The sequence below is a fragment of the Bidens hawaiensis genome, unplaced genomic scaffold (assembly GCF_021521415.1).
Source record: "Bidens hawaiensis isolate Kalapana, Puna unplaced genomic scaffold, B.hawaiensis_p1.1 tig00027550_1, whole genome shotgun sequence".
Lineage (NCBI taxonomy): Eukaryota > Viridiplantae > Streptophyta > Magnoliopsida > Asterales > Asteraceae > Bidens > Bidens hawaiensis.
In genome coordinates this window covers 230,610-242,389 of record NW_027494463.1, presented here as the reverse complement: position 1 = coordinate 242,389, position 11,780 = coordinate 230,610, and the positions used below count along the sequence as shown (strand labels likewise).

The following is an 11,780-nucleotide window of genomic DNA, read 5'->3' as shown; positions in this document are numbered from 1 at the left end:
CTCTTTGTTGACGATTGCACACGTATGACATGGATTTACTTCTTAAAACACAAGTCTGAGGTCCCGATAAATTTAAAATGCTTTATACCATGATTCAAACTCAATTTCAAAAGAATATTCAGATCCTTTTGATGTGGTCTCAATTATACATATTATTATATAAATATTTCTTATACTTTTAAGTGCTTTTGAGCCAAATTTTTATTGAATATTATTAATATTTGGTTCACATATGAGTTTAATGGTTTCAAGAGACAATGGGCTAAACTGGAGCACTTTTACTAACTTGAGACTAACGAGTGACGAGTCAAGAATATAATATAGTATAATAATTATTATTATTACTATTATATATTGTATCTTAAAAAGAAAAAAAAAGAGAGAAAGAAATGTATAATAATAATAATAATAATAATAATAATAATAAATAATGATTAGGTTTTAATATTTAAGTTTCTTTCTTTTTGAATTAGATTGGGCCCACAAAGCACATGGGATGGACTTTGGAGAAAGGTCAAAACAAAAATTATAAATTGATCAAAGACCTAAAAGCCGCTATCACAATTATATTATTTCTTCTTAGAGTCCATAGCAGTTGCCAGAGATAATATTTTACGGGGAGCAGAAATCGCCATGCTTGGTGATTGATTGGACAACAGTCACTATTATTGACCGAAACATATATTAAGGTATATGATATTCATACACCCTTTGGTTATCCACATACCCTACATACGATCGTATAGGGTTATACGATCATATGAAATCCCACGTTAAAGGGTGTGTGGATAGGTCAAGGGTGTGTGGATAGCCATAGCCTGTATTAATTCAAAGAAGAAACACGTGGATTTTTGTTCTTGATTGGAGAGAATATGTGGAATTAAGATTTAAGAGCACCAACATAAGAGACAAAGCAAAGGACAGTCGCAAACCGGATTATCTTCAAGGTGTTCGGGTTCACATCTACTCATCTAAACACGGTTTCTTTGGTTTATTTTATTCTTGTTTTAAGCATGGTTATTGGCTAAACTCTTTTTAGTTGCCTAGGCTTTGAATGAATATTTGTTGAGTTTTGGTTTGCTTGTCGGTACTTGGTGATTGGTGTTGGACTAATATTATAGTAATAAACTTTTTGATGTCTAATAAGATGTATATGCGTACTTATTTTTAATTTACTTTTATTCAATATTTATATATGTGTCTTTGTGAAAATCTCTCATGTGTAGGCGCATATTAGGTTACCTACTGTGTGTTCGTAACTAGTTTATAGTTTATAGTGGATATAATCCATAGGAATTATTGTTTGAAGGTTTAGAGAAATTAAGTGTTCTACCTATCTTAAGACCAAGAGGTAATAGATAGTTGGGGTTGTCTTGGTCATTAGGTGGTTTGGGTATTGATTGCACGAGAGTGGATTTGCCCCTTATTGTCTTTTGACTTTCACCATCCTAGATTTTTTTAGCATCTTTAGGTTACTTCTTACGTCCCTTACACTCTCGGATGTGTTGTAATTAGTGATACTAAGAGGCGATCTAGTCATTAGAGTACTTTAGTATTATTGGAGAGACTGAGAGGTAATCCAGCCAACCGGTTTGCTTCATACGTCCCTTAGGTAATTCTTTTAGGTCACACCCAGAGAATGACCAGGGAGTCACTAGGATGTCTAGGGTGTCGTATATTTAGATCCCGGTTCCATCACAGTTTGTATAGCCGATAAGCATCCAAGATTCACGATTAGGATTTCAAGCCTAGGTAACGCCTTTCTCATTATTGTTTTCGTCTAAGTCTAAGAATTTTAAGTTTAATTTGTTAGTTCAAATTAGTTTAATTAATTTAATCTAATTAATTTTTAGTCTTAAAATAAAATAAATAAAAATAAAAAAATATAATCTTTTTCTTAATTATTAATTTATTTAGCTTCTAGAATCTAGGTTCGTCGATATTCCCGGACTTCCCATAGCTATTCTACACACCCGATAGGTTCACTTGCCTGCTGCTAGTGGTTTGGTTTAAGGTATTGTAGGTTTTTATTACTCGTTGTTCTAGGTTAATTTATTGCATTATTTTTATATACCACTTTTAGCGTATCAAGTTTTTGGCGCCGTTGACGGGGACATTTGTTAATTGGCGAATTAGATTTTTTTTGCTTTTTATTTGTTTTTAGTTTTAGTTTTAGTTTAATTAATTAGTTTTATTTTATTATATTATATTAATTGCTATTAATTTCTATTTATACCTTGTGTGTTTTAGGGATAAGTTTGGGTCCTCACTCTTTTATCTGTTTTTCAGCGTATGTGACGTACTCGTTTGCTAGGACCACCAGAGTTCACTATTTTTGACGAGCCTGAGAGAGATTTTCGTGAGTGTTGTATGGATCTTCAGGAGATTACACGTGCTCTACGCGAAAGCAAGGTACACGTTTTAGATTTCACTTTAGATATGGGTGACGCTATTCCCCCTAGGTGTACGGTTCACTAGAGAGCGAATAAGGGAGTTACGGGGAGACGGTCTGCTATCACACGTCCGGCGATGCCCGATTCTAATAATTGGCAGATTCCGACCAAGGTCATGAATTCTATTACTAATTCCTCCCCATTTCATGGACTTGAAGACGAGGGCGCGCCGGGCCATCGAAACAAATTCACTCGTATCTGCGAAACTTTTCATATTGCCAACACCACTAATGCTTCTATCTACCTTCATCTTTTTCCATTTTATCTTGAGGATCGAGCATCATCATGGTTGGAAAACCTCCCCCTAGGTCCGTCACTACCTGGGACGAACTCCAAGATAAATTCCGAAAGAAGTATTTTCCGCCATCTAAAGCCTCGCGACTTCGTGATTAGATCTATTCCTTCCGTATGGACCCTGACGAGTCATACCCTTTGGCTTGGGAAAGGTTCCATACCCTGCTTAGTAAATGCCCCCAGTATTGTTTGTCTGAATGGGCCGTAGTCAAGAAATTCTATAACGGGCTGACCTTTGAGATGCAACAGAGATTCAATACGTCGGCTGGAGGGAACATGTTAGAGAAGCTGGATATGGATGAGTGTGATTCGATGTTTGAGAGTTTCGCCCTAGACGAACGGCGGGAGCCGTCCGCCCGAGGTACTTTTAAAACCACCATTTCTTCCGCTCGAGGCGTCTATCAAGTTTCGAATGATACTAGCATCACGGCTGCCTTAGGGGCAATGCAGAGAGAAATTAAAGACTTGAAGAAGATCGTTCAGAGGTGCGAGATCTGTCGAGGAGGGCACGATACAGTTGATTGACCAGTCGATCAGCAGGAGCAGGTGGACTACTTAGGAAATCAGAATGGAGGACCGAATGCCTACGGGAACCCCGGATGAAGGAACAACTCCAACTATGGTTGGAGGTCGGGAGATAATGCTCAGGGCTTTCAACCGAGGCAGGAGAAGAGTCAACCTAGGGATACAGAGGTGGAAGGGAGTTCGAGTGCGGGGAAAAGTAGCGGTATGGATTTGGATCTTAAGGAGCTTCTAACTAAGCAATCTACCATGCTTTCCCACCTTATTGACACAGTTAATAACACACAGTAGAGACTGGCTGAGAATGACACCATATTGAAGAACCAGCAGTCGTCATTTTTGGAGATGTCTCGGAAGGTGGATGAGATGATAAAGCATGTGCTACCTAATAAGTAGATCGGAGCGTTTCAGGGAAGCACCTAGCTTAACCCGAAGGTGCAGTTGAAGGCGGTGACCAACCACAGTGGTAGAGGAGGTGATAGAGAGTAGCCGCCGGTAGATGATGAGGAATCGGTAGACTAGGAGATAGAGATGGAGTTCTTGTAAGGACGCACGAGAGGCGAGGCCCAGAAAGTACCACGTCAAACAGTGAGTCTCCTGCGAAGAAGGTTGTTGAGAAGAAGATTGAACAGAAGAGAAAAGAGTCCCGAAGTCGATCTTACTCCAGTTCCGTATCCTGCCCGTCTTTTGCTGCAGAAATATGTGGAGGAATATGGACATTTCTTGTACATGTTTAAACAGTTAAAAATCAATCTTCTGTTTGTCGAAGCACTCCAACATATGTCCAAATATGCTAAATTCCTAAAAGATCTTTTGAATAAGAAGAAGATGGAGGGGCTTTCGACCGTATGCCTAAATGAGGGATGCTCTGCGGTAGTCCAGAACAAGCTATCGGAGAAATTAGCAGACCCGGGACACGTCACGATTCCGTGTTTGTTTGGCAGCTCGACTGAGAGCTACGCGTTAGCCGATTTAGGTGTTAGCATAAATCTTATGCCTTATTCTCTCTATAAAAAGCTAGACCTTGGCGAGCCGATCCCGATGCGCATGAGTTTATCCTTGGCCGACCGTTCGGTAAAATATCCGTGGGGAATCGTAGAAAACATACTCGTTAAAGTCGATAAATTTGTTTTCCCTGTGGATTTTGTTATTCTTGACATGGAGGCTGACGATCAGGTCCCGCTCATTTTGAGACGACCCTTCCTACGTACTGCTAAAGCGCTTATTGACGTCTTCGACGGCAAAATTACACTTCGTTTAGGGAAAACGTCACCTTCGATGCCGTCAAATCGATGAGGAACTCCAATAGTCAGGGCGATTTCCAGTGTTGCATGGTAGCGATATTACAAATGTATGCCTTTCGGGTTATGTAATGCTCCGGCTACTTTCCAGTGTTGCATGGTAGCGATATTATAGGACATGTTCGAGAATTCCATGGAGGTCTTCATGGATGGTTTTTCGGTATACGGGGACTCTTTTTATCAATGTTTTTCTAATATTAAGAGGATGATGAAGCGGTGCATAAAGACGAAGTTGATGCTGAACTGGGAGAAGTGCCACTTCATGGTGACTGAAGGCATTATGCTCGGGCACAAGATTTCGCGAGACAGTATTGAGGTAGACAGAGCTAAAATCGACACTATTAGTAGACTTCATCCACCGACTAGTGTGAAATCCGTTCGTAGTTTTCTCGGGCATGTGGGTTTTATCGTAGGTTCATCAGAGATTTTTCTAAGATCACCCGGCCCATGACTCGCCTTCTGGAGAAGAACATCACATTCGACTTCATTGCTGATTGTCTGAAGGCGTTTGAGTTTCTCAGAGGGCAGCTAGTTAACGCCCCTATCTTAGTAGCACCCGACTGGAGCTTACCCTTCGAGCTCATGGTGCGATGCTAGTGATTTTGCATTCGGGGCTGTTTTAGGTCAGTGGAAGGACAAGCAATTTCACCCTATCTACTACGCCGGTAAGACCCTCAATGATGCTCAGGAGAATTGCACGACTACCAAGAAGGAGCTTCTAGTAGTGGTATTCACATTCAATAAATTCTATTCTTATCTCGTGCTGTCCAAAACCATTGTTTATACTGATCATGCGGCATTGCGATACCTGTTCGCCAAGAAAGATGCCAAGCCTCATTTGATACAATGGATTCTCTTGCTCTCCGAGTTCGATATTGAGATTAGAGATAAAAAGGGAGTGGAGAATGTTGTTGCGGATCACTTATCACGTTTGTAGGATCCAAAGAGAGAGGAGATTAGAGAAGACACCATCGGGGATAGGTTTCCTCACGAGTCGTTGATGATGGTGAGAGTGAGATTTGAGAGCGATTCAGTGTTATACGTGAGTGCTGAATAGGAAGGTCTGCCATGGTTCTCCGACATAGCGAATTATCTGGCCGAAGGAGTGGTGGTCAAGGGCATGAGTTATCAGCATAGGAAGAAGTTATTCGCAAATGTCAACCACTACATATGGGATTTACCGTATTTGTTTCGTGTAGGCGCCGATCGAGTGTTGAAGAAGTATGTGAGTAGGGAAGAGGGCCGTGAGATTCTTAGACATTGTCATGAGGGTTTGACTGGAGGCCACCATGGTCTGTCGTTCACTGCTAGGAAAGTTCTAGATTCTGGTTTTCATTAGGGGTGCAAACGAGCCGAGCTACTCGCGAGCTACTCGAGATCGGCTCGATAAAAAGCTCGAACGAGCTGAACCTTGTCGAGCCCGAGCCCGAGCCATAAAAAAGGCTCATTTATTTTTCGAGCCCGAGCCCGAGCCCAACATGTTAAGCTCGTTGGGCTCGTCGAGCCTTATCGAGCTTTTCATAATATTACTTCTTTTCCAACATTATAGCCCACATAATATGATTCAGCCCATTACAAAACTTCCTGGCCCACTTTTTAACTTGTTAATTGTAATACTAGATTCAAACCCTTTGCCTCCCAAGACACTGAATCGACGTATAAGGGATTAAGAAATCAAAACTCCAGAAGGAAGATTGTGTTTCCTTATCCATCTTTTCCAAAGTGTTGGCAATCAAACATTCAACCCTCTGCCCTAGAAGTCTAGAACTAATCAAGGATCACTTAGCTTCTGTTCCAGGTTCAGTTTGAAACTAATATCGTTTAATTGTTTGATTTTGTTTATTGTATGCTATTATATAAATTATAAAGATTCACTTTTGTTCAATCATTTATTGGTTTCATATATGTTAAGTTGTTAACAAACAGAAGCTGTATGCATGTGTTATCTTGTTCACAGCAATATAACATGTTCTTTTTAATTATTATTTTTTAAAAGAAGTCCAAGTAAATAGAATAATAAACTAGCAATATAGCAGTTGACTTGTATCTTTTCAATGATCAAACGGAATTACTTGGTCCTTTTCGTTCAATCCGGTAAAAAAAGAAATATGTTTTTAGATTCATCTATTGAATACCAAAGTCAAATGTTGAGTTATTTTCGCAAAAAGTTACTTATTCTAAGTTTCTAACTAAAAGTCTAAAATGGTCTAATTTATGAAAAACTTACTGTTAAGGTAAAAAAAAAGTAAGAAGTCCTTTTAACTTGCTTATATTTTTCTAGATGGTGTTGTGATTATTAAAATGCATTATTCTGTTATAGCATGTTGATGAATGATGAATTGTTGATGGCTTCTAAATTCATGAGTCATGACAATTGTTTTTCTTTTGATGTTATTAGATCTTTATATTAATGAAACAAGGAACTAAAAAAAGATTTAGTACAATGCAAGGCTCAACATCAAATTCAAGGCAACAAGAAGGTCAAAATCAACCATCTCAATCTGCACAAGATTACATTAATCTTGATGGAGATAAGAACCTTGATGCACCCCATAATCAAAATGTTAATGAGACTGCAAGTGTAGATCCCAATGACAAAGATGATGTCTTGCTTAAGCGTAAACGTGCAAGGAAAGCAAAAGTATGGGAGGATGTTGAAGAAGTGACTCTTCCCAATGGGACGGAAAAAGTTAAATGCATTCATTGCACTAAACTTTTGTCTGTAAGCACAGGCAAGCCTACATCAACATGGACAAGACACATGGAGAGTTGCATGAAACGAAAGCAATATTTAAGAACTCAACAGTTGCTAAATTTTCAGCCGGTTGATGTTGATATGGGTTTAAATAAGTGGTTTCCTTTTATTGCACCTAACGCAAAGTATGATGCAAACAAGATGAGGGAATCAATAGCACACTGGATAATGGCAACCGAGCAACCATTTAGCATTGTTGAAGATGACATGTTCGTATACATGATGAAGATGTCAAATCCAATGTTTGAGAAGGTAAGTAGGACCACAATAACGGCAGATTGCTTTAAGGTATACGAGCACGAAAAGAAAAAATTAAAAGCTTATGTAAACGAAGCTTCAAACGTTAGTTTGACCACTGATTGTTGGAAGTCATCTCACCAAAAAATTGAGTACATGGTCATCACCAAGCACTTCATTGATCAGAATTGGAGGTATGATGAACACCTCTATACCTTTTTTTTCCTTTCTTTTAACATGCTATATGCATATATTCTTTCATTTAATTATTTTATTAATTTTAACTTTAGAAATTTTACAACATAGATTGCAAAAACGTGTGTTAAGTTTTGTGCATGTACCTCCTCCTCGTACCGGTCTTGATATTGCAGATGGCATCTACAAATGTTTAAAGGAGTGGGGAATTGAGAAAAAGATCTTTTCCATTTCCGTGGATAATGCCTCATATAATGACAGGGCGGTGAATACTTTGAAAACCAACTTTGATAGAGTTAAGAAACTTCCTTGTGGTGGAAGGTTATTTCATGTTCGGTGTTGCGCACATATCTTAAATTTGCTTGTTAAAGATGGTCTTTCAAAGATTGATTTCGTCATTGAAGAGGTTTGTGAAGCTGTGAAATATATAAATCATTCAGAGGCAAGGCGTCAGACGTTTTCGACTGCTGCACATCAACTTCAAATGCGTGACAGAAGTTACTAATTGATGTTCTGACGAGATGGAATTCCACATACGATATGCTATCTGTTGCTATTAAGTTTAAAGACGTTTTTCCAAGGTATGTTTTATAAATGCCAATGTTTTTTATATTCCATGATTGAGTATATATTTTATTAATTTATATTGTTTTCTAGATATGCAGAATACGAACCACATTTTAAACACTTACCCACCTAACTAGATTGGGAAAATGTGAAAGATGTGTGTGAAGTTTTGAAGGTTTTTAAGGATTGCACAAATATCATATCTGTTAGTGATTATCCCACTGCAAATTTATACCTTATGGAGGTTTACAAAGTCATAGAAACATTAGACAAAAGTGTATTATCCGAGAGTAATTTCATTCGTGTCATGACTGAAAAAATGAAGGAAAAGTTTGATAAGTACTGGGGAGAGTGTCACTTATTGATGGCCATAGCTGCAGTGCTAGATCCCAGGTTAAAAAATTGGTATATTGAATTTTGTTACCCAAAGATATACCCACAAGCTGAAGCCGAGAAGAATATTGAAGACGTGTTGGATGCACTAACTAAAATGCACGAAGAATATTTGAAGATGTATGATGAATCAATCAAAGATGCTACAAGTAAAAGTGGATCTTCTGGAGGAAGCACGATTTCAACGCCTAATGAAAATGCATCAAGTTCAGGAAGGGACGCATTTGGGGAGTTTCTTAAAGATGTTGAAGTGGTGAGGCCAAACAAATCTGAACTTAAAATGTATTTCGAAGAAGGTGTTATTAAAGGGCGTGAACAAATGAACTTCAATGTGTTAGATTGGTGGAACACTCACAAGCTAAAATATCCTGTTCTATCTAAGATGGCATCGGATATACTTGCAGTTCCAGTTTCAACTGTCGCTTCTGAGTCAACATTTAGCGCGGGAGGGAGAGTTATTGATCCATATCGATCTACATTATCGCCTTCTACTGTAGAAATGCTAATTTGTGGAGGGGATTGGATTAGGCAAATGTATGAAATAAAGAAGAAGCTAAAGGTAAATTTAAAACCTTAAAACATATATGATTATTTATTTTAAAGTATTGACTTTGTGTCTTTGTTTTTGTAGAAGGATGACGCACCGTTTGAGGTTTTATTACCAAGTGGGAAACAAAACTAAAATAAAGGTACACATATTGAATAAATTGTTTGGTTAAAACTTATATATTGACTAAACAAAACTAAATTGTACCTACATTATGTTGTAGACTTAAACTTTGTTGAAATTTGTTTGTTATTATAATTTAATTATTGAATATATTATTGATTTATTGTTTCAGGTTTTTATTCAATTAGTGGTTCGGGACTTTTTTTGAATATTGGCTATGGAATTGGAGAAGACAAGAAATTTGGATGGTCGTTATGGCTTTTTCTAAAAAAAACATTAGCTTGTTCTCGCTACTTCTTATGTTTATTTTTGTTGGTTTTGTATGTTCGTATGGTTATTTAGACTTATTTTTGTCGTTTGTATGGTTATTTTGGTTTGACTTTTTAGGTTAACTTTTATATGAGACTTTCAAGTTTCAAATCGCATGTCTCTATTTATCACTGCGCTAGTTAATACTAAATCGAGCTTATCGAGTCGAGCTTTGGCGAGCTTAATCCGAGCCTGGGCTCGTTTAAAGGGTTTTTCGAGCCTATCGAGCCGATCCTGAGCTCTAAGATGTCAACACGAGCCGAGCTCGATCCTGAAAACATGGGCTCGACTCGAGCTCGAGCTCGAGCTTCCGAAAATCTTAATGAGCCGAGCTCGAGTAGTGCATAGCTCGGGCTCAGCTCGGCTCGTTTGCACCCCCTAGTTTTCATTGTCCATCTATTTTCAAAAACTCACACGAGTTTGTCAAACAGTGTGACGCATATCAGCGCACTGGAAACATCTCATCCCGTAATGAGATGCCACGAAAACCTGAACCTATTCAGGTTTGTGAGGTCTTCGACGTTTAGGACATTGATTTCATTGGTCCGTTCCCTTCTTCTCGAGGGAGCCAATACATTTTTGTGGATATCGAATATGTTTCCAAGTGGGTTGAGGCTAAAGCCTTGCCCATTAACAAAGCTCGAGTTATAGTGGGATTCTTGAAGAGGTTGTTTTATCGGTTTGGTACTCCCAAAGCCTTAATCAGTGATAGGGGTACGCACTTTTGCAATGCCCATATGGAGAAGGCGTTGTCACGGTATGGGGTCACCCATCGGTAGTCCACCGCCTATCACCTATAGACGAGCAGGCAAGTGGAGAACACAAACCGAGGTGCTAAGCGAATTCTAGAGAAAACTGCCGGCAAGAACTGCAAGGACTGGTCTGATAAGTTAGATGATACGCTTTGGGCTTTCTGAACATCGTTTAAAACTCCTATCAGGACCAAACCCTTTAGGATGGTTTACGGGAAAGCGTGTCATCTACCGGTTGAGTTAGAGCATAGAGAATATTGGGCATTGAGATCCGTTAATCTTGACCTGACCCAAGCTGCGAGAAACCGGTATCTCCAAATTTATGAGGTTGAGGAGTTAAGAGTTGAGGTGTATGTGAGATCTTGGAGTTATAAAGAGCGTACGAAGGCGCTGCACCATCGGAAGTTGAAGAAGGTTAAAGAGTTTAAGTGTGGGGATCAAGTGTTAATTTATAATTCTCGTATGAAGTTATTTCCATGCAAACTTAGATTGAGATAGGGAGGACCGTATATGGTCAAAGAGGTGTTCCCACATGGTGCTGCTGAACTTCACAATGCTGATGGGAGCTCGTGGAAGGTGAACGACCATAGGTTAAAGCATTATATTGGTGGGCCGATTGATTCGGTCGAGCAAGACGTGTTTCTCCTCGACATCCCTAGATTTATTGATTGATAGGGATAGGACCTCGGTGAATACCTAAGTGTAGAGTTTGTATATGTTTGTATTTGTTTTCTTTTATTTTTTGTATTTTGTGTCGGTTTTTAAGTTTTAGAGTTTGTTTGATGTCTGATTTTGGTGCTTTGAACTTTGTTTTATAGGTTTGGATGTTTTCGTTCGTACTCAATCACCATTCGAACGGGTGTTCTGAGCTTATTTGATTGTAGAGGGGACCCAAAAGCCGCGAATGAAATGCTATACGGTCGCTTTATCAGACTTGACATACGAAGATCACTGCCATATTACCAGAGGAGTCTGTTCCATTTTCTTTATGCTTTGATTTATTCTATTTTATTTTATTTATGTTTTATTTTTGTCTTTTTCCTGTCTCTCGTTGAGGACAATGTGAAATTTAAGTGTGGGGATGGGAAACCGACGTTTTTATAAAAATAAAAAGGAAAGAAAGAAAGAAACTATATATTTATATAAAATTAAAAAAAGTTAAAGAAAAAAATTCATAAAAAATAAAAATATATAAAATAAAAAATAAATTATAAAAATAAAATAAAATTATAAAAATATCCCTTAAATTAAATATTTTGCAACAAAATGAAAAATGATAGAAAAATTGGGGATTGGTTTTTAAAACTACTAATATATATGAGTTAAAAATTA

At 38.2% G+C, this 11,780-nt stretch overlaps 2 protein-coding genes across 2 annotated transcripts; both read left to right on the top strand.

Moving 5' to 3' along the window:
• Positions 1 to 3,315: 3,315 nt before the first annotated feature.
• On the top strand, positions 3,316 to 4,565 carry LOC143575617 (uncharacterized). Its single transcript, XM_077059935.1, has 2 exons — positions 3,316 to 3,474; positions 3,966 to 4,565. The coding sequence occupies exons 1-2, from the start codon at positions 3,316 to 3,318 to the stop codon at positions 4,563 to 4,565; spliced, it is 759 nt and encodes a 252-aa protein (XP_076916050.1).
• A 3,997-nt stretch (positions 4,566 to 8,562) lies between these two features.
• LOC143575615 (zinc finger BED domain-containing protein RICESLEEPER 2-like) lies at positions 8,563 to 9,399 on the top strand. The gene is made up of 2 exons (XM_077059934.1): positions 8,563 to 9,276; positions 9,349 to 9,399. Exons 1-2 carry the CDS (start codon positions 8,563 to 8,565, stop codon positions 9,397 to 9,399), a joined length of 765 nt encoding a protein of 254 aa, XP_076916049.1.
• The last annotated feature ends 2,381 nt before the right edge of the window (positions 9,400 to 11,780 follow it).